A 23,181-nucleotide genomic window follows, 5' to 3' on the forward strand; every position below is an offset into this window, starting at 1 on the left:
AATTTTTGTTCGCGCAGGAAAAACCGATCGCGACGCCATGAGCTATACTCGTAGCGTATTTTATATGCAGCTGATATATTGCGAATGTTGTTCCAATAAACTCGGCAATGATTGTGATAATATTATGAATATGATGGACGAGCCTCGCGTTGTATTGACCTGTCGATATCGGAGCTGCGCGCGCGCGACGCGTGCGGGGGATCGAAGAAATTACGATAAGCATCGATCTAACTTATAAAAAAGAGATGGATCTAAAAGTGAAGCCAATCTATTCGGCCTCTGATTGGTCGACTGACTTTTGACTCGAGTCGAAACGTAATAAAGTGACATCTACGGTCAAAATAGCAACTTTTTCGAAACTGACTGAAAGATGTACGCGCGCGAAGCGCGCCTGAAAGTCACTATAACCTCAAGAAACGAGTGAAAAAATTAACACGCGCGGAGCGCGTTTGAAACATACTAGTGTATTAAATTCGCGATCTCGATGCCTATAATACTGACTAATTCGCACGTGAGAGAGGGATACACACGTCAATTATGATTTTATACAGAAAAATTGGCGAATCGCTGGAAGATCTACGGGCGCGATAACGGCTCGCGGCGCGAGAATTCGTGATAGATCGTTTCTTCGTGATTCCTATCGAAACGTGAGCGAGCGCCGATTTCTTTTTTAATACCCTACTATCCCCCGATCGTTTTCGACTGATTTTTCCGTTTTTAACTGTGTGCCTACTGATAAACGCGAATGACCCCGTGCACGATCTATAAGTCAAGAGGTCATGAGATCGCGAGCGTCGAAGGAATCTTCGAGTTTCAAGGTCTCACATCTCGAGACGTAATAATGTCGAGCAGACCCATCGTAATTTGATACCCTCTTCTCGAGTTCGAGGCCGTGAATATTCTTTTTTAATTCATAATATAAATAAATTCGGATACATTTTGATGGTTTGACGATTAGCAATGTTCCGGCTCGTCTGCTCCGTTAAAAAATATTATGACCTGTTTTCACACCAACAAGCTTATTAAAATATGATTCATTTCAGATATTATTTATGAGAAATAATTTCATGTCGATACTGCTTAATTTTAGTCATTACCACCTGTTGACACTCGTAAACACTCGTCGCAATATATTGCAAATTTTCAGCTAGAATATGCTAAACTTGTTTCACGCTCTACCCAGCGCAAGCGCAACGATTCTTTCTCGCCAATTTCGCGCGAAGAAGTAGCAGACTAAACTTGCCGCAATGGATTTTAAAACCGTTCAACGAAAAGCCGATCAAAAACAAAAAATTGCCGAATAACATTTAAGATATCGCGCAAAAGGTACGGTAAGCTCGCATAACATTTTAACTTCGTGATTACTTTCGATGCCTTAATGTTACATTGTTCCTCGCATGACATTATATCTGAACTATAATATTGGCGAATTCGCATGTAGTCTAAAACTGTTAACCTTCAAACATTTAATTTGATGAATATATCTCAATTTTTCAGAAAACTCTATCATAATGAATGAAGTAATATTACCACCATCGCCGAACTGGTATTTTAGTAGCATTCTAGCATGTGCCAACGATGGCACTGTGTCTTGGGGTGCAAGAAATGCCATCGTAGTGGCAAAGCCTGATGAAGAATCTGGATCGCTCAGTTATTCTTTTATTGATAGAGCTCACACTGACAGAGTAACCACATTAGCTTTTTCACCTGAAAAAAAAGATGGCATTTTACGTTTGGTATCTGGAGGAGATGACAATGTGATCAAAATATGGAATTTGACCAATTTGGAGAAGGAACAAGAAAATACTAGACTTGATGTTTGTATCAATTACTTTTGTTTTATAATTTTTTATTATATGAAATTTTAATATATTAAAAATTCAACAGACAACTCACAAAGTGGTTGCAGTTGATTGGTCTAAAAATAACAAAGATTTAATTGCTTATGTTAGCGAAAGTCGATTTTTAGTCATATGGAATGTGAAATGTGATACCAGCCAAGTTATTAATCTTGGTTTTAAAGTAAAACCAACATGTTTGAGTTGTTGCCCCCATGATAGTTTTATTGTATCGATTGGTATAACAAGTGGTTTAGTTTATATTGTGGATATTCGAGGATCTGGTACCATCAAATATAAATTAAGAGGGCATGATCGTGATATAGTTAGTCTTTCATGGTGTCCTATACCAGTTAATGTTTTAGAAGAGGATAAAAGTACAAGAGAATATTTATTAGCATCTGGTTCTAAAGACAGGTAAAAGAATGATTTCTTTAAACATTTTTACTCAAAAAATAAGCAACAATAATACATTTTTAGACAAATATTTATCTGGAAAGCTGGAACTGATGGAAGAAATCAATTGCAATTGTCATTTCCAACAGCTCCTTTAGAAACTACTAGTCACAAATCTAAAGTAAACTCTTCTTCAGGAAATTTCACATCAATATTTTGGCTAAAACCTACAATTTTATTATCAAGTTTGCCATGGGGTGAACTTGTCTCATGGGATCTTTCTGGAAATGTGAAAAAAAGGACACCTGAATTAATTCATGCTAAACATTCCAAAGGTATATTTGCTATTGCTGCTCCGGTGTATAACACCAAAGAAACTAATGAAAATGGGCAGGTTGAAAATTGGAGAACTGCTAATGACATGTACGCATTACATAAGTGAAACTTAATTATTAAAGTTATTATGCGGTGGGGTTTTCATAATCATTCAATTTATTATATTTTAATTTTACTACAGTAAATCAATTTGGACTGTATCACAAGATCGGCAAATAATTTGTTGTAACTTGATAAATAATCAAACATGTTTTGATTACATTATTACTAGCCAAGGAGGATTTGTATACTGTTTAGATGCAAGTCCTATCGATACAAATCAAATTGCTTTTGGAGTTGGTGATTCAGCGATACGTGTATGGAATTTGTCAGAACCAAATAAAAATATATTGCAACCTCAAATTTTATGGGAACAAATAAAAGGCAAAGTGAGAAGTGTAAGTTAAACATTTTTATTAGGCAATTTATCCAATTTTCGTTGTACTTTTATTTATTTTGCTTCAACAACTATTTTTAATAATATATTTTTAATTTTTTAATATTATTTAATCTTATACTACGTTATTTAAATATTTTAGTTAGCTTGGCATCCTGAAAAAGAAAATATCTTAGCTTTTGCAACTAATGAAGGTCGTGTAGGAACTTTTGATATTTACTCAAAAAAGCCACCTACTTTATACAAGCAATATCATAGGCATGTTGTATATACTATTGGCTGGGGTCCAGCTCCAGATGTTAATGGTTTTGCATTATACTCTTGTGGGGACAATGAATTAGTTTATTATAATCCCGAGAAAAATAATGATGGTAATATAAAATTTATATTTTATTTTATTAATATTTTTTAATTTTTAAATTTGACTAATATTTTTATCACAGTCCCGACATCCGTTAAGACAAAAGATTGTACAGAATTTTGTTGGAAATCAGATAAATCGTTGCTAGCAATCGGTTTTTCAGATGGGTATGTAATTTGATAAAAATAGTTTTTGAATCTTCAATTAATTCTTTTTAATTATTTTTTAGATCTATATCTTTTTACAATCGTGACTTATCACAATGTGGTTCCACAATGCATGTATTAAGTAAACCCATTCAAGATTTCAAATGGCATCCAATCAGTACTTTAGCGGATTCGAATATTTCGGAAATGCAAAATTATTTAGCTGTAGCTGTTAATTCAACTACAATCACAATTTTCGATATTTCAATTAACAACTCGGAAGATGAATCGGAGAAATTGACTTTCAAAACCGTTGCAGTGCTAAATGGACACAGTGAAAAAGTAGTAAGCTTGGCTTGGAGCCCACATATAAGTGGTTATTTAGCATCTGGAAGCTACGATCGTACAGTACAAGTAAGTTATTATTAGTTTTTTTGACCGGCCTTTTTATATCACTCTATTGTTTTGATTTAATTTTTCTAGGTCTGGAAAATTCATACTTCTGGCGATCACGAGATAATTGCTTCATACGTTTCACATTCAGCACCAATCAATTGCTGCATGTGGAGCCCACTAAGTCACGATTTAATTATTACTGGTTCCATTGATTTTTCATTGCGAATATGGAGCATTTCTGCTCAAAAAAATGTGCTATCTGAAATTCCAAAGATACCTACTAGGGGTAAAAGAACTAAAAAGAAAAAAACCAAAGTAGAAGAATTGAGTAAAGATGATACTAATGTCGTAAATAACGAAAAACAAGAACAAATAAAATTCATTACATCGTCACAAAATCAAAAAGAAATTGATGAAGATAATACACAAAGTTTGAGTGATAGTAAATCGATAAAAAAGAAAAAAATCAAGAAAATTTCTCATTTTCCGGGTTATTCACAATTAACTCTAGACAGTAAATTGTGGTGCAAGTCAATACAACATTTATTGAATTTCCAAAAATCTGATAACTGTATTGAACAAATTACAAATGGCTGCGCTAAAATAGTTGTTCATGAAGAAATCCCTCCAAATGATTCAACTGAAATTCCTTATTTTTTCAGTAGCAAAGAAGATTTGACAGAATCCTTATCACAAGAAAGTAAATAAATATTGCTATTTTGAAATAAATATCAACGTAAATAAATTTAACACTTGTATTTCTTTTTCAGAAAAAATATTAGAGCAAAATGGACACTACAATATTTGTACAGAATTAGATCACTGGTCTGGAAATTTAAAAGACAATCTTCAGAAAGCTCAAAAAGATAAGCATTTGAATGATTTCATGGTGTCTCTGGCCCCATCAATATCTACGAAGTATAAATTAATTATTTTATTAATTATAAGAATTTTCAATTAATTGTAGGATTTATAATTTATCGCTAATTTTTTCATTTCTCTTAGATTTTGGGAGGAGTTGTGCGAAGCTTATGCTAACCAACTTGTTTTTGAAGATAGTCCGCATAAGGCTGTATCGTATTTTCTAATGATAAATAAATTCGAAGAGGCGGTCAATGTACTTCGAACATTTAAACTATATAAAGAATTGTATGCCCTCATAACTTTAAGATTAGATTCAAATGACCCTCTCATCAAAGAAGTCTTGGATGAATGGGCATATCAAGCGCAAAAAGACGGAGATTTCCCAAGTGCAATCGCATGGTTTGTACATTTAAATTTCAATTATAAAATTAAAATTAAGTCAAGCGCAAGCCTAAAAGATTTTACATGAAACTTATTTTATAGTCACATCAAAATTGGAAATCTTGAAAAAGCAGCCAACCTTCTTGATCGACGCAACGATTTGGATAGTTTACTTTTAGCAATAAATGTTGCCAAGGTAGCGAACAATCCAGTTTTAACGAAATCTCTGGCTGATAAAGCAATTTCAAAAGCATTATCAAAAAATGATATTGATGCTGCCAAATCTATTATCAAAACGAATCACCTCATCAAGGTTTGTATTGTAAAGATGATGCAATTATAATATTTTTTTAATGTATAAATCATTAATTTTACCGTAGTACCGAGAAATAGAAGTGGAGATTTTCAATGAATTAAATGAATTTCAAACGAACGTGGATAATAATGAAATTTATAAATGGCTTAAGGGAGAAGCTACTAATTTATCTCTCTTAGATAAAATAAGCAAGCAATTTCCCGAATGTCCTAAGGAATATTCTAGTTTATCAAATGTTCAAGAAGTATCAGATTCAGAATCAAATATTACATTGGTAAGTATAGTAAAAAAATATTAATCATTTTATATTATAGAACATATTTTAAATCAACTAAAATTACAGATTCAAATTCAGGCGAGTCGTCAAATTGGTCTGTCAATTTTATCCAGTGAGAAGAAGCAAAAGATCGCTCATCTTTTGAAAGCTGCAGATATAATATATCAGTTTGAAAAATCGCCTACAGAAGCAAAGCGATTTCTGTTAATAAAGTATCTGTATGCATTCGATACAAGAAAATTTACAGATTGCAACAGTATTTATAACTATAACGAAAATAAATTCGGTGGGAGTTTACGTGCTTATTTATGTTGTGCATTGGTAAGCTGGTATGGTCTTGATAGCCAGCTTACAAGCGAAGAAAAATCAAAGATGTTAGAAACTTTGATTCCCATTCTTAAAACATATGTTGTTGACCTTATATCCAAAGAGTCAGTAATGTATTGGACGGCCGTTAATGAAGTCAAAACACTCGATGGAGAATTATCTTCAACAATGGGTAAATTAATAATGATATAAAAATTGAAATAAAATATAATAATAAATAAAAAAATTCTGTTCCAGGGAATTTTATAAAATCTTCGGACGAAGCATTGAAAGAAGTCTCAACTATTGAAAAATTAAATTTATTAAAAACTACAGTAGCAGCACTTCAAGCAGAGATAGTATGTACTCCAAATCCTATGTCAAGCTATGCAGCCATGATAGAATTAATTATGGAAATAAACATCAATAGTATGCAAGCTGACTTACTTAAACTTGTAACAGATACAATGGAACAATCTTACAGCATGGCTAAGAATGAAAGTCCATCAATTGTAGAATGATAAAATGAAATTTATAATTTTTTTGGATGAAAAGTATGTACAGAAGTTGTATATAAAAATTTTTTCTAATAATTTCTTTTACAATTGATTATCCACCCTCCAGAACAAAAGTTGTCTATCACTAGCTGCACAGACAATTGGCAATCTTTGATGCCATGTCAATCCTCCAAACAACATTACTTTCCCACACATTATTACTGGTTTTGACTTTAAATTAATAATTTTTAAAAGATTATCAGGTCTTCCAATACTTGCAATCAGATGTTCACTAAAAGGAGCAAATTTCATCATTGTACCTCCTTCTATGTGAACAGTTCTTGTTTCCAAAGGACGACTGAAAATAATATAGAGAATGATTATTTTAGCAAATTCTACACAATTCAAGGAAATACTTTTGTATCAATAATACAAAGACAAACTAATAAAACAACTACCTAGGCCTAGAAACATCCCACACAATCAGCTCTCCAGAAGCTACACAAGCGACTTTGATTGGATTTAAACTCCAATCAGCAGTTAGCATTGGTATTGTACCAGCATCCAAAGACATGATTGCTTGTTGACTTCTTACGTTATACATCCTTATAACACCGTTCTTTTCTCCAACCAACAACTTTCCTATTTCTTCTGCATGCCAGCGTACAACCATACCGGATGTGTGCAGAGGAAGTGTCAAAATACATTTTTGATCTTCTTTAATGGCCCACAATTTACAAGTGTGATCATCGGATACTGAAGCAAGGACTTCACCATCAGGATCATAGGCAATACAATTGACATAATCCTTATGGCCTTCTAAAACCTAAGGAAAATGTTTTTGTTTATCATTAAAAATGCATGATGCTAAAAAAATTTATGGATAATTTTCTACCTCAACAATATTATTTTCACTCAAATCGCTGTTGTATAGTCTTATTTTGAAGTCTGCACCTCCAACACAAAATGACACGATTCTAGGTACTACACTAAGAGATGTCTCTGGACTCCAAGCAATTGTATGAACTCTAGTTTCATGATGAAAAATTCTTAGAGGATTATAAATGATATCTTCAACAGTGTCATCTTCTTCCTAAAATATATTTTATTAAAATTATTAAGATGTTGTAATTTTGAAGGGGAAGTTGGTAAATCATATTTTACCTGGAATTTTATTAAAGCTACAATTATTTCTTCTCCTAAAGCAATGCACGCTAAATCTTGTGACCACTCATAAGGTGACCATTCAATGCATTGTATTTGTTTGGCAAATTTTAGTTTAAATGTGGGTTGAGTCAATCTAGCTTCTTCCATTTTTAATCTGAAAAAATTATTACTGAAATGAACTGCAAAAATTTAATATAACATTTCTAATTGTTGAAGAATTTTTGAAGTCTATTGTTAAAATAAACTGACAGACAAATTAGTCAGCGTCGAAAATTCAACTTCAAAAATGCAAAACAGCGAGTATATCAATTTTTGCACTACAAACTCTTCTATATTATTTCGAAATTTAAATACCCCATTCCGGCATAACCTAACTGAATGATCTATTACGGTTTTTTTACACAATTAAGTTAATTCACGTCAATTAATTTATAACCAATACGAAGGTATTTTCAAAGAATTATTCTGTATCATGAGAAACGTACCAAAGAAAATGAGAATAAACCAAAATAAAGTATCGAGGGCGAAACTGGAGAGCAGAATGCACTGTGGCTAAAGCAAGCACGGATTACCCGCTTTTTAATTCATATAAGTATAACATAACAGACTCCTTTTCTCTGTCGGTCTGCGCCCGCATGAGCGATACGTATTCACGCGACATCTCTGCACGTTGCCTTTAGCGATTTGCAACTTTTACAGAGCTCACTCTCGACAAATAGGATTATGCACTTTTTTGCAATAGTTCTGTCAATTTCATCATTCGATACTCAATTTACCAAACAGGCGCAAGTGTATGTCCATCAGTTATCCGTGCAATAAACAAACAAAAAATCGAATGAATTTCTTACCCAAGGAATTAACAACAGGTGGTGAGTAAAGTTCGCGTACGTGAGTTTTGACTTTATTTAAGATTTGCTCCTATCTCGGGTGAGCTTTAAAGAGATCGAAAACACCCTCCTGTCAAATAACAACGCGCAACAACAACAGGTTTTCATAAAGGTAAGGACGCTGCGTTCACGCGCCTTTTTCTCCCTCTACCCGCGTACTCTGTATTCGCTCCAAGGTATACGTACTGTATACACTAAACTGCCTCGGAGCATCTCTCGAATTCCTTGCGAGCATTGCTCGTCTTGATCTCGCGCGCACATCACGCATACACAGGTACAACAGACTACACAACCATAGGGACCGTCGCCGCCGCTCTCTGCTGATAATACACCGCGCGCACTTATGGCGCATGGGGAAAATAACTCGGTAGCATAAGAATAATTCAACAGTCTTGGGGCCTCGTACTCGTCGTCGTGCATTAAACACCGTGAGTGAGTTAGTGACCGCTTGTGTCCCTGCGCTCGTGCATGTCGTTATTGCATTGGCATATCTTACTGTCGTTCTCATTAGTTTACACTTGCTATTCGTCGGTTTCATCATTTTATTCGTTCTCGTGCAGCTGCTGAGGTACTGTTTTACACATCGATTTTTTTCTTCGGTCAAAACTCATTAACTTTGCCTTGTTCTATGCTCCTTCAATGAAGTGATCGCGTGTGAAGAGTGTGCGGTATGATTAGTATTAGTAGTTAGTAGTAGTATAGTAAATAAAAAAAGAGTGTGAGCGATCTTACATACATGGCAATTTTGAGGCAAGGTGTTGCTACACGAGACATTAGTCTTTACATTTGCACTGCTGGGATGTGTCTATGACTGTTGATATCGTTCATAAATCGTAGATCGCTTGTTATTTTGCTTCATTTATTTAGTGCATCTGCAACTTTCAGAGCTCATTATTTTTTGGTTAGTCATTTAAAGCCAGATGAAAGTTCAATCATTTAAATTCCCGTAGCAGTTAAAAAACCACGTGTTTATCTAGATTTCGCGTTAATTGACAAATGATTATTCAATAACCTACGATATTGCAATCATATCAATGCATTCTCAAAGAACCTGATAATATTTCTGTTTTGGCCGGTTCTTCATGAATATTTCTATCCAAACATATTGCATTTTCCGTTGAATAGTGATGAAATGTGAAATTTTTCTTGAATTATCACATGAATGAATTATTAAAATGCTAAAATTTATTTCCAGAATAACAACATAAAAATGGAGTTTGGAATGAGTGGTGATATTGCTCAAATTTCAAATGAGCTTGCTCATGTTGTGGAAATGATGATGTCTCCAAACATTCCTCATCAGCAAAGATTAGAAGTATATAATGCATGTGAGCGCTTCAAGGAGACTTCCCCATTGTGTGCTCAGTGTGGATTATTTTTAGCACAAAAAAGTCCAGATAGAAGTCCTATAGTTAGACATTTTGGGCTGCAATTAATGGAACATTGCATAAAATATAGATGGACTCAAATGTCCCAGCCGGAAAAAGTTTTTATCAAAGAAAATGCCATGAAACTGCTACATGAAGGCACCTCTCTTCTTCAAGAAGAAAATCACATAAAAGATGCATTATCTCGAATTGTTGTAGAAATGATTAAACGCGAATGGCCTCAACAATGGCCAAATTTATTAGTAGAGCTAAGTGAAGCGTGTACAAGAGGAGAAAGTCAAACAGAACTTGTGCTATTAGTATTTTTAAGACTAGTGGAAGATGTTGCTATTTTAGAAACCTTGGAATCTAATCAAAGAAAAAAAGATATTTATCAGGCTCTGACCACTAATATGACAGAAATTTTTGGTTTTTTCTTGAGATTAATGGAACAGCATTATGCTGCATTTCAAAAAGAAACATCTTTAGGAAGAGCATCTGAAGCTGCAGCTCACAATCGAGTAGTACAGGTACAATATTAATACAATTTACATGCAATATTTTTAATCAAAACAATTTAAAAAAGTAATTATAAATACTTGTTATTCAAAATTATGCAATCAACACGCAATGCATTCTTTATTTATTAGGTGGTGTTATTAACATTATCAGGATTTGTAGAGTGGGTATCGATAACCCACATAATGGCAGAAAAGGGAAGATTGCTTCAAATTTTATGTTTATTGCTTAGTGATCTAACATTCAGATGTCAAGCAGCAGAATGTTTACAACAAATTGTTAGCAGAAAGGGTAAAGTTGATGATCGAATGCAATTAATGATTCTTTTCACAGAAGATGCTCTTAAATGCATGTATGCTGCTGCAACAAGCCCTTCCCCAAGTGGTTCAAACGAACTGCAAGAAAAACATTTCTTATTTTTAAAGAAACTTGTACAAATGTTAAATGGTAAGAATAAACTTTTACAAACTCTCAATTTTATCAAAATATTTCTACAGTGAAATTAATTTCGCGCAAAGTCAAAGATAGAATCAGATAACAATGATTGACTCATTTAATATTTGATATTTCAGGCATGGCCACCCAATTGTGTTCTGTGTGGACTAAAGATGGAAACCGTCCTGTACATTTTGGCATCTTTCTAGACACTGTGATGATATTTACTATTCATTCCAGCTTCACTTTGGTTCAATTATCAAATGCTATCTGGATTACATTTTTCAAGCATGAGCATATTAAGACTGATTCTCTATTGTTAACTTATATTCCAAAATATATTGAAAGTATTGCCCCTAAGCTTATAAAGCCAATGCCTCAGAATAAACGTTTCACAAATGGTACAAGTGGATGCTTCTTTGAATATGATTCAGATGAAGAATTTAATGCACTCTATTTCCGCCTACGTATGGATGTAATTGAAGGTTTCAGAAATGCTACAATGGTGGCTCCTAGAATCACTTTTAGTTATGTACAACAATGGTTGACTGCCAAAATTCGAAAAGGAATGGAAAATTTAGCTTACAAAAGTGATCCTTTTGATCCAGAATATCTTGAATGGGATGCCTTGTCTTCAGCCCTTGAAGCTGTAGTATCACGAATATTACTTGTTAACGACCGACCTAACATTCAAAGTGGTTTACAGCTTCTTGAACTTTGTCTTACTTACAACCCTCAAGATCCATGGATTCTATCTGCATTACTTTCTGCTATTAGTGCTTTATTTGTCTTTTTATCAATGTCCACTGGTTCAATGGTCATGCCTGGGGTCGCCATTTTACCTAGGGTGTTGGAAAAAATATATGCTGTCCAAGTATTTAATTTACCCGGTGAAACACACGAAAATAGATCTAAGTCTGCTAAAAATGTAAGGAGACATGCTTCAAGTCTAATGGTCAAGATTGGACAAAAATATCCATTGCTATTACTTCCTGTATTCGATCAAATTCATGCCAATGTAAAAAAATTGATGGCAGAACCGAGTCAATTAACTAGATTTGAGGGGGTAGTTCAGTATGAGGCTTTGATGTTAATATCTAATCATTTTTGTGATTACGAAAGGCAGTCTAAATTTATAGAGGAGGTAGGTGAAACTTTAAAAGATTATTAAATATTGGGTTGATAATTTATGATACAAAATAATTTTTTTGCAGGTAATTGGTCAGACTGCGCTCCGTTTCACTGCCATGGGAGCAGAGGCATTTAAAGGTCCAATGGAATTGACCAATTTCTTAGGTTTAAATCAACCACCGATAGACAACCCAGTTATCAGTCGAAATATGTCAGACTTGAGATTTTATATTAACGTTTTATTAAGCGTGGTTAAACGTAGTACCATACCCGATGATCCAGATAGGGCATTAAGAGGCGGATTTGTTGCTGCTGTCAGTGAAAATGGTAATCCAGTATACAGAAACCCGGCGACACCCCATATTGTACCAGCTTTACCACCATTTTTTGCTCTTCTAAGAACAATAAATTCTATGTTTACACCAGCTGCTTTGAGTTTACTATCTGAGGTATGGAAAACTCATAAGATTTTTATAACTTGATTAATTTTTTCACTTTTACATTAATGAATAACTTGATTGATTTTTACAGAGTTACAAAAATGTTCACGATATGGTAGAAGTAGAAAAACAACAGTTATTAGGTCATACTAATGGTAACAGTAGTGACAGTTCCCTGGAAGAAGATCCGTTATTTTCGCCAGTATCAAAAGCGCAAAACTTTTTCCATTATTTACAAGATACCTGTTATCATCTTCTTGGAAGTGGCTGTCATAATATTGGTCGTGACTTTTATCAGCTACAAGGATTATCGAATGCGCTCATTAATTCTGTATTTTCTGATATGGAGGTATATAGTTCTATTATTAATAGAGTTCAACTATTTTGTGGCTAACTTTAAAATTATTATTGCAGACAATTCCCGACCACAGACTGCGTCCGATTATTCGAGTTTTTATGAAACCTTTCATATATCATTGTCCAACAGCATTTTATGAAACAGTTCTAGTACCTGTTTTGGCGCATGTTTCTAATCACAGTAAGTTTAAGATCAACTTGAATTCAATTACAAAAACTGGTAATTTCATTGATTATGTGTAATAATTTCAGTGCATCAGAGATTAAGCACGAAATGGCAACGAATGGCCATTCTTTATGAGGCCGGTGACCATGGAGAAGAAAATTCAGATGAGCAAGAAGTTATAGAAGATATGTTGAATCGTAATCTAACTCGGGAGTTTATCGATGTATTGAAACTTGTACTCGTCGGTGGCAATTCGAGCGACGCCTCTCCACCTGATTCAATGGACCAAGATAATGGTGGAATGGCTGTTGATCAGCCAACTACTCGAAGTACTAATAGCATCGTTGCTGAAGTCGTTAGTGAACTTGGTAGCTTTGTACTTAGACATCCTTCAACTTGTCACAGTGTTGTGCTTTGCATTCTTGGGTTAGTATTGAATTATTTAAATATGAATTGTGAATATTCTTATTTTAGTAATAAATTTATTCAACATTTAAATTTATTTTACAGCGCCCTGTCATGGAATGACTCAGGTGCCAGTTTGAAAGCAACAATGCTTACTGGACCAGTTGTGCGGGCTCTTGCTGCAGATGGCAGTTTAAACCCTCAAATGGCATCCCATATAATGGTTGCTGTTTTGCAAGGTCTGCAATTACATGGCCAACACGAAGCCAATCAAGGATCTTTGATTACTTTGGGAGCTCAAATTTATGAAGTCCTTCGACCTAAGTTTCCAAATATCATCGAGGTAATGCAACAAATCCCAGGCGTTAATCTAGCTGACTTACAGAGATTTGATGATAAAATGAGTGTCGTTAGCACCAAAGGAAATAAGATTGAAAAGGGGAAGAAAGATCTATTCAAGAAGATAACTAATCAGGTGATTGGTTTATTACATAAAAAAAAATTTAAGGTATGACTGAACGAGAATATATTAAACGTTCAAAATCCAATTTTTAATTGCAGTTGATCGGAAGAAACATCGGTCAATTATTCCGCAAAGAAGTAAAAATCGACAACTTACCGAGTATTCAAATAGCAAATAAACCAGTCGTGCGCGTAGACGATATTTCAAATACACCCAGTGAAACAGGTTTAACTGCGTTATTTGCTGGACCTACGTAGCAAAAAATTAGCCATAGCTTACGAAGCTACCAGAGCTTGCTAAGCATTCACATGAATTAATATAATTTTAGTTAAAAAATTTTAAGTAATATTCTTTACACTAAAATTTTCAAGAAATAAGGATTGCAGTCGACTAAGATAAAAATGATTCAAATAATTATTATCTGATGTAAAATTTAAATAATTAATATAATCTTTACTCAAAAGATTCCTACAAAATGAGTTCCTTATTTCTTTGAAATTATTGTTGCGCATCATCGTAATTTTTAATATCTATGTTATAAATATAAAGTTAAATTAAATTTTAAGTCTTTAATTTTTTTTTATCTTGTTGATTGATTTTACTGTTATGAAATTACATCAGTCAGGATTGCTCTTGTTTGAAAATCAAGTAACAAGAGCATTTTTAATTATTTTTAATTTTTACAGTGTGAATGTTATTATTGAGAAAATGTGAATATTTTGTATCTTTATAAAATAATGATGAATAATAGATATTCGAATGATTGATACTGAACTCATATTTGCTATGCATCAAGTTGACTTGATTACATTTCAATAATGTAAAATTTAAATAATTTCACAAAAAAATGTTTATACATCAATAGAAAAATAATGAATAGATAGTAACAATTCATTCAATATAAGTATCGCTTTTTATAGCTGGTACAAAGCCAAAGCATAATAATATCGAAGAGATTTTAATATAAACAATTCATATATCTCATTCAATTTTATCGGAAAAGTTTCATTCAAGAAAAATACCGTTTTGTTTAAAAAAATTTAATTACATCCCATTTTTTGTTAAAGATGCTATGAAATATCATTGAAAGTACATTCATTGTACAAAATTGTAAATTATCATTGTAAGAAATTAGGCTTTGAAATGTTTCTCAAAAATTTGAATGTTGTATTATTTTTAATTAAATTAAAAAAATTTTTAATTATGTAGCCAATCGCGGATTATTTATCTTAAAGTTGTCAACTATACAAATAAAACGACATTGCTACACTAATTTTGTGAATCCAAGATGTATATTTTTTTTTCAATTAACTAATTAATTAAAAATAAACTTTTGAAATAATGGGTTTTACTACCAGAATTAGTTTGGCAGTAATAAAACAATTTTAAAACAAATCGTAATTATTGCTGAAGTAAGTGACCAAAATGTATTATTTTTTTTAGATGTCAATAGATTACAGAGTTGAATATGGAACAAAGTCTTTTAATTATTAAATCGTAGATAATTCAAAAATTGCATTTATAATTAGTGCATTAACAATATAACAATATAAATAAAATCATTGCATCAAATTTTCACAAAAGTTATTTTTATTCCTTGAATTTTCAAATTTGAAATATGATTTATAATTGTTTGTAAAATTGATCTAATATATCTCAAGTTCAATGAACAATTTTTTTTTATTTCCTTCCATTTTAAATTTACATTTCTAAATTCTAACTTGTGGAACCAAAAATGTACAAAACGTGACGTGTTTTAACTTTTTTTTTCACTCTCATATTTATATCTCTCCCCGTCTCCGTGTTCCCGTGTATATATAGCAAGTCCATTATATTCGGGATTGTGTATACATTCAATTTATAGTTGCCGGCTCATGACTGATCTGCTCGCTCTGTCCGTAAAATTCGGCTGCAAGGATTATCTGTTTTGTCAACATGAAGCATCACAGAAAAAGGAAAACTGTATGATAAGACACAGTAGAGGTGTGACATCGTAAAAAAATACTCGTTAATACTCTGTTTGTAGATCATAAAAATTATTACTAAAATATCTTTGTATTATAACCAAACTAAACAGAATCTGTAAACGAAGAACGGCTTATTTGAACAGTGAATTTTATTTTTATGGCGATTAGTAATAAATAATTTATACTTATTACATATATTGTAATCAGGGGTTGAAAATCAAGTTATTTTGAATTATTTCCTAAAATTATTGTTCACAAAAAAATTCATTGCAATGGCTGCAAGTGATTTTCAAGACCAAAAAGTATTATTACTTGATTCTTTGCTTAGTTGTTGTTACTTTGCATGTATGTTTCTTTTCTTACATTATAGTGGAAATATGTATAATATTGGGTCTTATAAATTTATTTATATTCTGGCTACTATATTACTTAGTGAAATAATTAAAGTTTCTCTAAATTTCATTCAACCAAACAAATCATTGGAAAAAAAGTCAGATGCATCAGCAAAATATAACAAATCTTTCATGCCATCAGCAAAAAATATTGTTAAGCTGGTTATTGCATTTATTATATCAACTGCTATTTATTATATTATAATAGTATTTTTTGGTGCACCAATATTCACACATCATGAAGAAACATTTGTATTAGCTCTGACGTTAACAACGTTAACTCTCATTCCTACAGCTTTACATATTGGAATTGATAATGTGATTGTAATATTGATTCAAACAAATACTCCTGTTTATATGAATGTAAGACTTGTAAATACTGTGAAATTTCATGTAATGGTAGTATGGTTTGGCACTTGGTTGGGTGCTTTTGTACTACCCTTGGATTGGGATAGAGAATGGCAAGCATGGCCAATACCATGCATGTTGGGAGCATTGATCGGTTATTTTATAGGAAATTTTATAACTATTATAAAGACTAATTTGTACTTTTTAAAAAAATTGAAAAAGTCGAATATGGTTTAATAAAAATATTTTAAGAAAAATTATAAATCTTTTTTACTACAAACAACTCTTTTATTATTTAATTTTAAAACTTTTAAGCTCACATTTGTATTAAATAATATTTCAAACAAAAACTAAAGTTTCATGTAAATGTTGGCATTCAATTTTTGACTGCATATAAATTGTTTCATTGATTTTTGACATCAAACTACTTTGAGGAAATTAAATATTGCGAAAAAGTTATAATATAAACAAATAAATAAATCAGTCTATTAACGTTATCGACCATTTTGGACGATATAATCTGAGAAAAATTCTAAATGCTAAAAAATTAATTTAAATTTGATATTTGAAACCTAATAAAAAGTAAATAAACATAGGTAAATATGACACCTACTTTGCCCCGCATAGGGAAAACTCGGAGGCCTTAGAGACATCATGTATCTTCGCTGGGTTTTCGCTGTTATTGTCTGCGCTGTGTGTGCATTCAGTCCTATTTCATGCACTTAAATGCATATAGGTATTTCCCAACTTGCCATCTTAGTCATCGCAGAAAAAAAATCAGTTACGAATTACAAATTAGTGGACAGCCGATCATCATAATAAAATACTTGAATCATTTGAATTTTAATAACATTGAGTGCAGACAATATTATTTAGATCATTTATGATCCAAGACTTACAAAGATGCGACGCAATACAGTATAGTAGGCAATAAAAGCTTTATTTTTACTCCCTCAATCTAAATTTGCAACGCGATAATATTCAGGTTATATCAAATAACACTTCATGCAATGAATTATTTTGTGAAACGATATTGAAAAGATTGTTATTTACACCTGTCAGTGCGTTACATCACATAATAAAATGTTGACGAAAAACGTTAGTGGAGCTTGTTTCAGTGACAAAAAGTCACTTCCCATAGACACTGCTTGTTTCAGTGTTTTAAATCAGAATAAACATCCTGTTACACTATTTAGCAGCTTTTACGACTGTGTACTGGTAAATTTCTTTTTTCTTGTCTATATTTATTCCGAAATGTTTTGCTCTATGTATTTGCAATTTGCACTTTTACAGTGTGATGGAGATCCAATAGACATTGCAGCCAATGAAAATTTAACAATCCAAATATCTACAAAGTATCCACTTCAAATTCATTGCAATGATAGCACAGCGACAAATTCATTTCAGGAATGCAAGTAAGTATATAAAAATATGTCAATGACGATCTTTTTTCAAGAAGATTAATAAAACACTTTTAAAATTTCCCTCTTTCATATTATTTAGTAAAACATTTAGCTTCCAACAAAATGGACGGTATGGTTGGAATATATCAGAAAATGGGAAGTGTTCTGAAATTTATACTTTGTATGAACCCTTCAATCCATATTTGCGTAAGTAAAATTATACGATGATTTTATCAATATTAAATTTTAAAATATTCTTCATTTTCATAGCTCTTCTTGCTGCCTTAATGGTTTATTTTCTTGGATTTTTGGTACTGTTCACATCTAGAATGATCGTTAATGTTGTCAAAACATTTATAACACGATCAACAGAAGCTAATGATGTATGTGAAAAATTTAATTTTTTTAAACCAAAATATTTATACATTAATGCAAACATTTTTTTCTTCCAGGATTTAGACAGGTTACAAGAAACAGAATCAAGTCCTCAACTACTTACAGTATCTAAAACAAGTATGAGGCAACATGCTTTGGATGCTTTTCGTGGGTAGGTATATATTATTCTTTATACATGACAGGGTACTTAATTAATTTTATATTTCTTTAGTATTGCTGTTCTATTGATGATATTTGTAAATAAAGGAGGTGGAGAATATGTGTTTTTCAATCATGCTCCATGGAATGGCCTCACTGTTGCAGATTTAGTTTTACCATGGTAAATAATAGTTGTAAATGAAGACATATATATTTTAATATTAAAATTTAATATTAATCTTTTTAGGTTTGCCTGGTCAATGGGTTTTACCATCGTAAAGTCTGTTAGGATTCACCTTAGAGTATCAATATCTCGAACTAGGCTCATATTAAAGCAATTTCGCAGAGCAGTTTTACTAATTTTTTGTGGCTTACTTATTAATTCTCAACATAATTTTCTACATAAGACTCCATTGTCAGAGTTAAGAATACCAGGTGTATTGCAACTATTGGCTTTTTCATATCTTATTTGCTCTTTGGTTGAAACTTGTTGTGCTAGTGCACAAAGAACATACCAGTTTAGACGATTTGTATTCTTGCAAGACATTTTAGAAAGATGGACCCAATGGATAGTTATTCTTGTAATAATAATATTCCATACTTGCATAACATTTTTACTGCATGTTCCTGGTTGCCCAAGAGGATACATTGGACCAGGTGGATATCATCATCATGGTGAATACATGAATTGTACTGGTGGAGCTGCTGCTTACATTGATAAACTTATATTTGGTAATCATATGTATGCTAAGAAGACCAATTTGATTTATGGACCTGTATCTCCCCATGATCCAGAAGGTATCATTTTGTTTGACAGAATAATAACTTTTACAAATTGTTTTTCTAACTTAATGTTTTTGTTTCAGGATTGATCAATTCAATATCTGCCACGCTTATAGTTTTCATGGGTGTTCAAGCTGGTAGAATATTTGTTACGTACTATCAATCTAATGCAAGAATTATCAGATGGGTTGCATGGTTTATAATTACTGTATGTAGATTTTTATGTATTTCTATTGGGTCAGTTTCTTTTAATAATTTTATTCATGAAATTTTTATGATTACAGGGACTCATGGCTGGCATTTTGTGCAATTTCAGCAAAGAAAATGGAGTTATACCTGTGAATAAAAATATGATGTCATTATCATTTGTACTATGTACATCAAGCTTTGCATTTTTATTATTTGCAATTTTATATTATGTGATTGAGTATAAGAAATGGTGGGATGGATCTCCATTTATTTATGCTGGTATGTCAAATGAATTGTATTATTATTCTGGTATTAGGCAAAAATATTCTAGTCTTTATTCTGTTAACATTTAATTTTTTCCCAGGTGCCAATCCAATTTTATTATATGTAGGTCATTATCTGACATCAGGGCTATTTCCATTTGAATGGAATATAAACGGAATTCCTACTCATACCTCTGTATTGGCAATGAATTTATGGACAACCACTTTGTGGACAGTAATAGCTTATATTTTGTATAAAAAAGAGATTTTGATAGCTATATAAGGTTTAACTACAATTCAATTAAATTGGAAAAATGTTGGTGTTACCTAAAAAAAGAAGCCTTGTATTTTGAAAGAGAAATTTTCTCAGTTGATTGTGATAAAAATGTTTAATTCAAAAAAGAAATGATTATGTTCTAGTTTATCGTTTGAGCCTATAATTTTCTTCAAAAGATAGTCATCAATAAGTTTTTATTTTTTATTCACTGCTTCATTATATTATTATGAAGCTTATCATATTCTTTATGAGATTGAATTCAAGCGTTCTTTACTTATTATTCACTGCTTTATATCATATACAATGAAAAGAATTATTTTTATATTACCTGTTGAATATAACAAAAATAGTTTTTGTAATAATAGTCAAATAAATATAAAAACTTCAAGCTAAAGGATATCTTACATTTATTCGTTCATTTTTATTCATTCGTCAAATAACAAATATTACTACTCAATACGTTCATTCAACATCAGTTACCTTGAACGAAAATTGATGGTTTTGATTTTCGCGGGGGCTTTTAGCAGAAGAACGATGGCTCTTCTCTTTATTGGCCCTTATTGAGTCTGCTAGCAGGCTATCGAGCTGCCACTAAAGAACTTGCTGTCCCTCGTATCTCATATTAGGATGGTCTATGCAATCTCAAATCTGTGTCGAAAAAACAACGTGCAATGTGTACTACCGGCGCAACCCAATGACAGGTGCAAAAGTACCATTACTGTTTGAACGAAATATTAAGACGAAACTGAAGTAAAGTTGCAAAAAGTAAAAAAGAAACTTAAATATTGTAATCAATGCAAATTAAAGTAAAAGCAGCAATGAAAAGCACATGAATTAGTTAATTTTGCGAATTTTACTTAACCTTTAAAAGCAATATCGAAGTGATAATAGTGCCTCATTATTTTGATTTACTTTGTCGATTTATATAGTCATTACATATTAAACAACTGATTTTTCAGTGAAGATGGAAACTGGTGAATCAAATATCGATCAAATGTCAGAATCAATCAAAAACGTTTCTTCCGAGGAAAAGTTGGAAGAAAAACCAAATTTGATGGATACCTCGGAAGACGTCCCAGAAATAAAACAACAATGTCCTTTCAAATTTACATCGATGGATATCGATTCCACTCCTCACAGTCAATCTACTTCTACTCAAAGAGACATGGAAAGTACCACAATTCTAGAAGATGCTTCACACAATGAATTAAGACATTTTGATGTTTTGGATGATTTGGAAAGTCATGCCAACATCAATGAGTCCGATTCTGATGAATGTTCAAATGATAGTTTGGACTCAGATGTTCCTGATGATGAAATTGAAGCAATGCTTGAAGAAAATTTACCTGATGAATTTAAGGGTAAGCGTGCAGAAGGTAGTAAAGATGAAATGGATTATAAACAGACTGAAAAATTAATTCTAAATGAAATTGGACATAATCATTTTGATATTTTGCCAGAAGGATGGGTGCAGGTAATTTATTAAATTCTAAATTTTATTAAAAACTAAATTTGCAATAAAATAATAATGTTTCATCTTTTTATTTTAAGGTAACCCATAATAGTGGTATGCCATTATATTTACATAGACAAAGTAGAGTATGCACCTTATCAAAGCCATATTTTCTTGGACCAGGCAGTGTTAGAAAACACAATGTGCCTGTAAGTGCTGTTCCATGTTTACAATATAAAAGGGCATTGAAGGAACAAGAAGAAGAAAAGCAAAAAGAAATAGAACGATCAGAAGCCCAAGGTTGCACTCTACCAAATGCTAAAATTGAAACAATTCAAGAAAATAGAGAAACTCAATCGCTTGATGGTAATAGCCTTAGAGAATATTGTATGTCACTTTTTAAATTCAAATCAATAAAAGTGATGAGATTCAAATCTTGGTCCCAAAGAAGAAAGTATACCAAAAATAGAAAACACAGAAAACAATTAGAAAGGCCAACACTACCAGATGGTACTAAATTAATAACATTTCCAGTGGCAAAAAATGTTAATTATTCAGGTAATGCAAATCAAGAAGATGATTCTACTGGCAGGCCTCCTAAGCATTGGATTATGAATCCATCAGGGAAAAGCTATGTTTGTATTTTACATGAATATGTACAACATGCTTTAAAGAAACAACCAACTTATAAATTTAAGGAACTTGAAAATGCTGCAACACCTTACTCTGCAGTTGTATCAATTAATGAAATGGAATATGGTAGCGGTTTTGGTAGTAGTAAAAAACAAGCTAAGGCAAATGCTGCAAAAAAGACTCTTGAGATTTTGATTCCACAAATGAGAGATAAAATTTCTGGTGCTGCAGAAGAAGAAAATAGTTCATCTAATCCTGCTCAAACTGATAAAGCCTCGAAGGTTAATTCAGACACAGATTTGTCTTTTTTTGATGAGATTTCCATCAATGACCCAAGAGTAGCAGATTTCTGTATTAAAACTACAGAGCCTTCTCCACATGCTATTTTAGTTACTTGTTTGCAAAGAAACTTTGGGCATGGAAATATGCACATTGACTATTCTGTTAATACTTTAAAACATCAACGTAATGAATTTAAAATGAAAGTAGGAAAACATGAGGCAACTGTTATTTGCAGAAATAAAAAAGATGGTAAACAAAGAGCTGCTCAAGCAATTTTACAACTTTTACATCCACACATTCATTCATGGGGCTCACTACTTAGATTATATGGATCTAGAAGTGTTAAATCTTTTAAGGAAAAAAAGCAATTAGAGCAAGAAATTACTTTGCTTCAAGGTAAAGCATCAGTTAATCAACCAAATTATGCTATATTAGATAAATTGAGACTTGAAATGAAAAAACTATCAGACCAAAGGGAAGCAGTTAAACCTATTGGTACATTTATTCCTCCAGATCTACCAACTGGTTCCGCAGCCAATTTGAATAACGTTGATTTGTAAAATTCTGTAATTTTTATGAAATATTTTGTGAGAGGCTCTCTTAGTATTCATCATTTGCAGATTGAAATTCCATACCTTTACAAATTTGCATATTTTTATTTTGTTAGTATAAATTTGATTAGAAAAAATGAGTCTTGTACATCAAAGTAGAAAACAAGTTTATCATTAAGAATATTTTCAATTCTTTTTCAACATTGTAAATAAAAGTAG

At 32.1% G+C, this 23,181-nt stretch overlaps 6 protein-coding genes across 14 annotated transcripts; 5 read left to right on the top strand and 1 right to left on the bottom strand.

Moving 5' to 3' along the window:
* Nucleotides 1-589: 589 nt before the first annotated feature.
* On the top strand, nucleotides 590-6,646 carry LOC106650574 (gem-associated protein 5). Of its 2 annotated transcripts, none has more exons than XM_014368671.2 (15): nucleotides 590-1,331; nucleotides 1,498-1,817; nucleotides 1,888-2,255; nucleotides 2,319-2,657; nucleotides 2,752-3,007; nucleotides 3,149-3,377; nucleotides 3,450-3,534; nucleotides 3,597-3,927; nucleotides 3,997-4,609; nucleotides 4,680-4,827; nucleotides 4,915-5,172; nucleotides 5,257-5,467; nucleotides 5,535-5,744; nucleotides 5,814-6,246; nucleotides 6,312-6,646. In XM_014368671.2, exons 2-15 carry the CDS (start codon nucleotides 1,512-1,514, stop codon nucleotides 6,572-6,574), a joined length of 4,050 nt encoding a protein of 1,349 aa, XP_014224157.1. In that variant the 5' UTR covers nucleotides 590-1,331; nucleotides 1,498-1,511; the 3' UTR covers nucleotides 6,575-6,646. The 2 variants fall into 2 exon arrangements, with proteins under 2 accessions (XP_014224157.1, XP_014224156.1); XM_014368670.2 differs by having other exon boundaries at nucleotides 591-1,326.
* LOC106650576 (nucleoporin Nup37) lies at nucleotides 6,582-8,739 on the bottom strand. 2 transcript variants are annotated; one of them, XM_014368678.2, is made up of 5 exons: nucleotides 8,566-8,739; nucleotides 7,715-7,871; nucleotides 7,446-7,643; nucleotides 7,009-7,376; nucleotides 6,582-6,908 (listed from the first exon to the last, which is right to left on the bottom strand). In XM_014368678.2, exons 2-5 carry the CDS (start codon nucleotides 7,862-7,864, stop codon nucleotides 6,653-6,655), a joined length of 972 nt encoding a protein of 323 aa, XP_014224164.1. In that variant the 5' UTR covers nucleotides 7,865-7,871; nucleotides 8,566-8,739; the 3' UTR covers nucleotides 6,582-6,652. The 2 variants fall into 2 exon arrangements, with proteins under 2 accessions (XP_014224164.1, XP_014224163.1); XM_014368677.2 differs by lacking the exon at nucleotides 8,566-8,739 and adding an exon at nucleotides 8,203-8,544.
* A 115-nt stretch (nucleotides 8,740-8,854) lies between these two features.
* Nucleotides 8,855-15,160, top strand: LOC106650575 (exportin-5). Of its 5 annotated transcripts, none has more exons than XM_014368674.2 (10): nucleotides 8,855-9,036; nucleotides 9,800-10,501; nucleotides 10,622-10,937; nucleotides 11,063-12,069; nucleotides 12,140-12,505; nucleotides 12,588-12,845; nucleotides 12,911-13,034; nucleotides 13,106-13,445; nucleotides 13,530-13,899; nucleotides 13,986-15,160. In XM_014368674.2, exons 2-10 carry the CDS (start codon nucleotides 9,815-9,817, stop codon nucleotides 14,142-14,144), a joined length of 3,627 nt encoding a protein of 1,208 aa, XP_014224160.1. In that variant the 5' UTR covers nucleotides 8,855-9,036; nucleotides 9,800-9,814; the 3' UTR covers nucleotides 14,145-15,160. The 5 variants fall into 5 exon arrangements, with proteins under 5 accessions (XP_014224160.1, XP_014224158.1, XP_014224159.1 ...); XM_014368672.2 differs by having other exon boundaries at nucleotides 8,855-9,032; XM_014368673.2 differs by lacking the exon at nucleotides 8,855-9,036 and adding an exon at nucleotides 9,053-9,172.
* A 320-nt stretch (nucleotides 15,161-15,480) lies between these two features.
* Nucleotides 15,481-16,831, top strand: LOC106650609 (phosphatidylinositol-glycan biosynthesis class F protein). Its single transcript, XM_014368734.2, has one exon. The coding sequence runs from the start codon at nucleotides 16,127-16,129 to the stop codon at nucleotides 16,829-16,831; it is 705 nt and encodes a 234-aa protein (XP_014224220.1). The 5' UTR covers nucleotides 15,481-16,126.
* Nucleotides 16,832-17,221: 390 nt separating this feature from the next.
* Nucleotides 17,222-20,423, top strand: LOC106650608 (heparan-alpha-glucosaminide N-acetyltransferase). Its single transcript, XM_014368733.2, has 10 exons — nucleotides 17,222-17,812; nucleotides 17,888-18,009; nucleotides 18,098-18,204; nucleotides 18,268-18,380; nucleotides 18,450-18,544; nucleotides 18,605-18,712; nucleotides 18,779-19,329; nucleotides 19,398-19,522; nucleotides 19,599-19,782; nucleotides 19,868-20,423. Exons 1-10 carry the CDS (start codon nucleotides 17,678-17,680, stop codon nucleotides 20,047-20,049), a joined length of 1,722 nt encoding a protein of 573 aa, XP_014224219.1. The 5' UTR covers nucleotides 17,222-17,677; the 3' UTR covers nucleotides 20,050-20,423.
* Nucleotides 20,424-20,630: 207 nt separating this feature from the next.
* LOC106650607 (microprocessor complex subunit DGCR8) lies at nucleotides 20,631-23,152 on the top strand. Of its 3 annotated transcripts, none has more exons than XM_014368730.2 (3): nucleotides 20,631-20,808; nucleotides 21,003-21,517; nucleotides 21,595-23,151. In XM_014368730.2, coding segments are annotated over exons 1-3 (1,893 nt in total). In that variant the 5' UTR covers nucleotides 20,631-20,807; the 3' UTR covers nucleotides 22,972-23,151. The 3 variants fall into 3 exon arrangements, with proteins under 3 accessions (XP_014224216.1, XP_023316230.1, XP_023316231.1); XM_023460462.1 differs by having other exon boundaries at nucleotides 20,642-20,744; nucleotides 21,595-23,152; XM_023460463.1 differs by having other exon boundaries at nucleotides 20,646-20,744; nucleotides 21,008-21,517.
* The last annotated feature ends 29 nt before the right edge of the window (nucleotides 23,153-23,181 follow it).

The sequence above is a fragment of the Trichogramma pretiosum genome, unplaced genomic scaffold (genome assembly GCF_000599845.2).
Source record: "Trichogramma pretiosum strain Unisexual culture from Peru unplaced genomic scaffold, Tpre_2.0 scaffold5, whole genome shotgun sequence".
Lineage (NCBI taxonomy): Eukaryota > Metazoa > Arthropoda > Insecta > Hymenoptera > Trichogrammatidae > Trichogramma > Trichogramma pretiosum.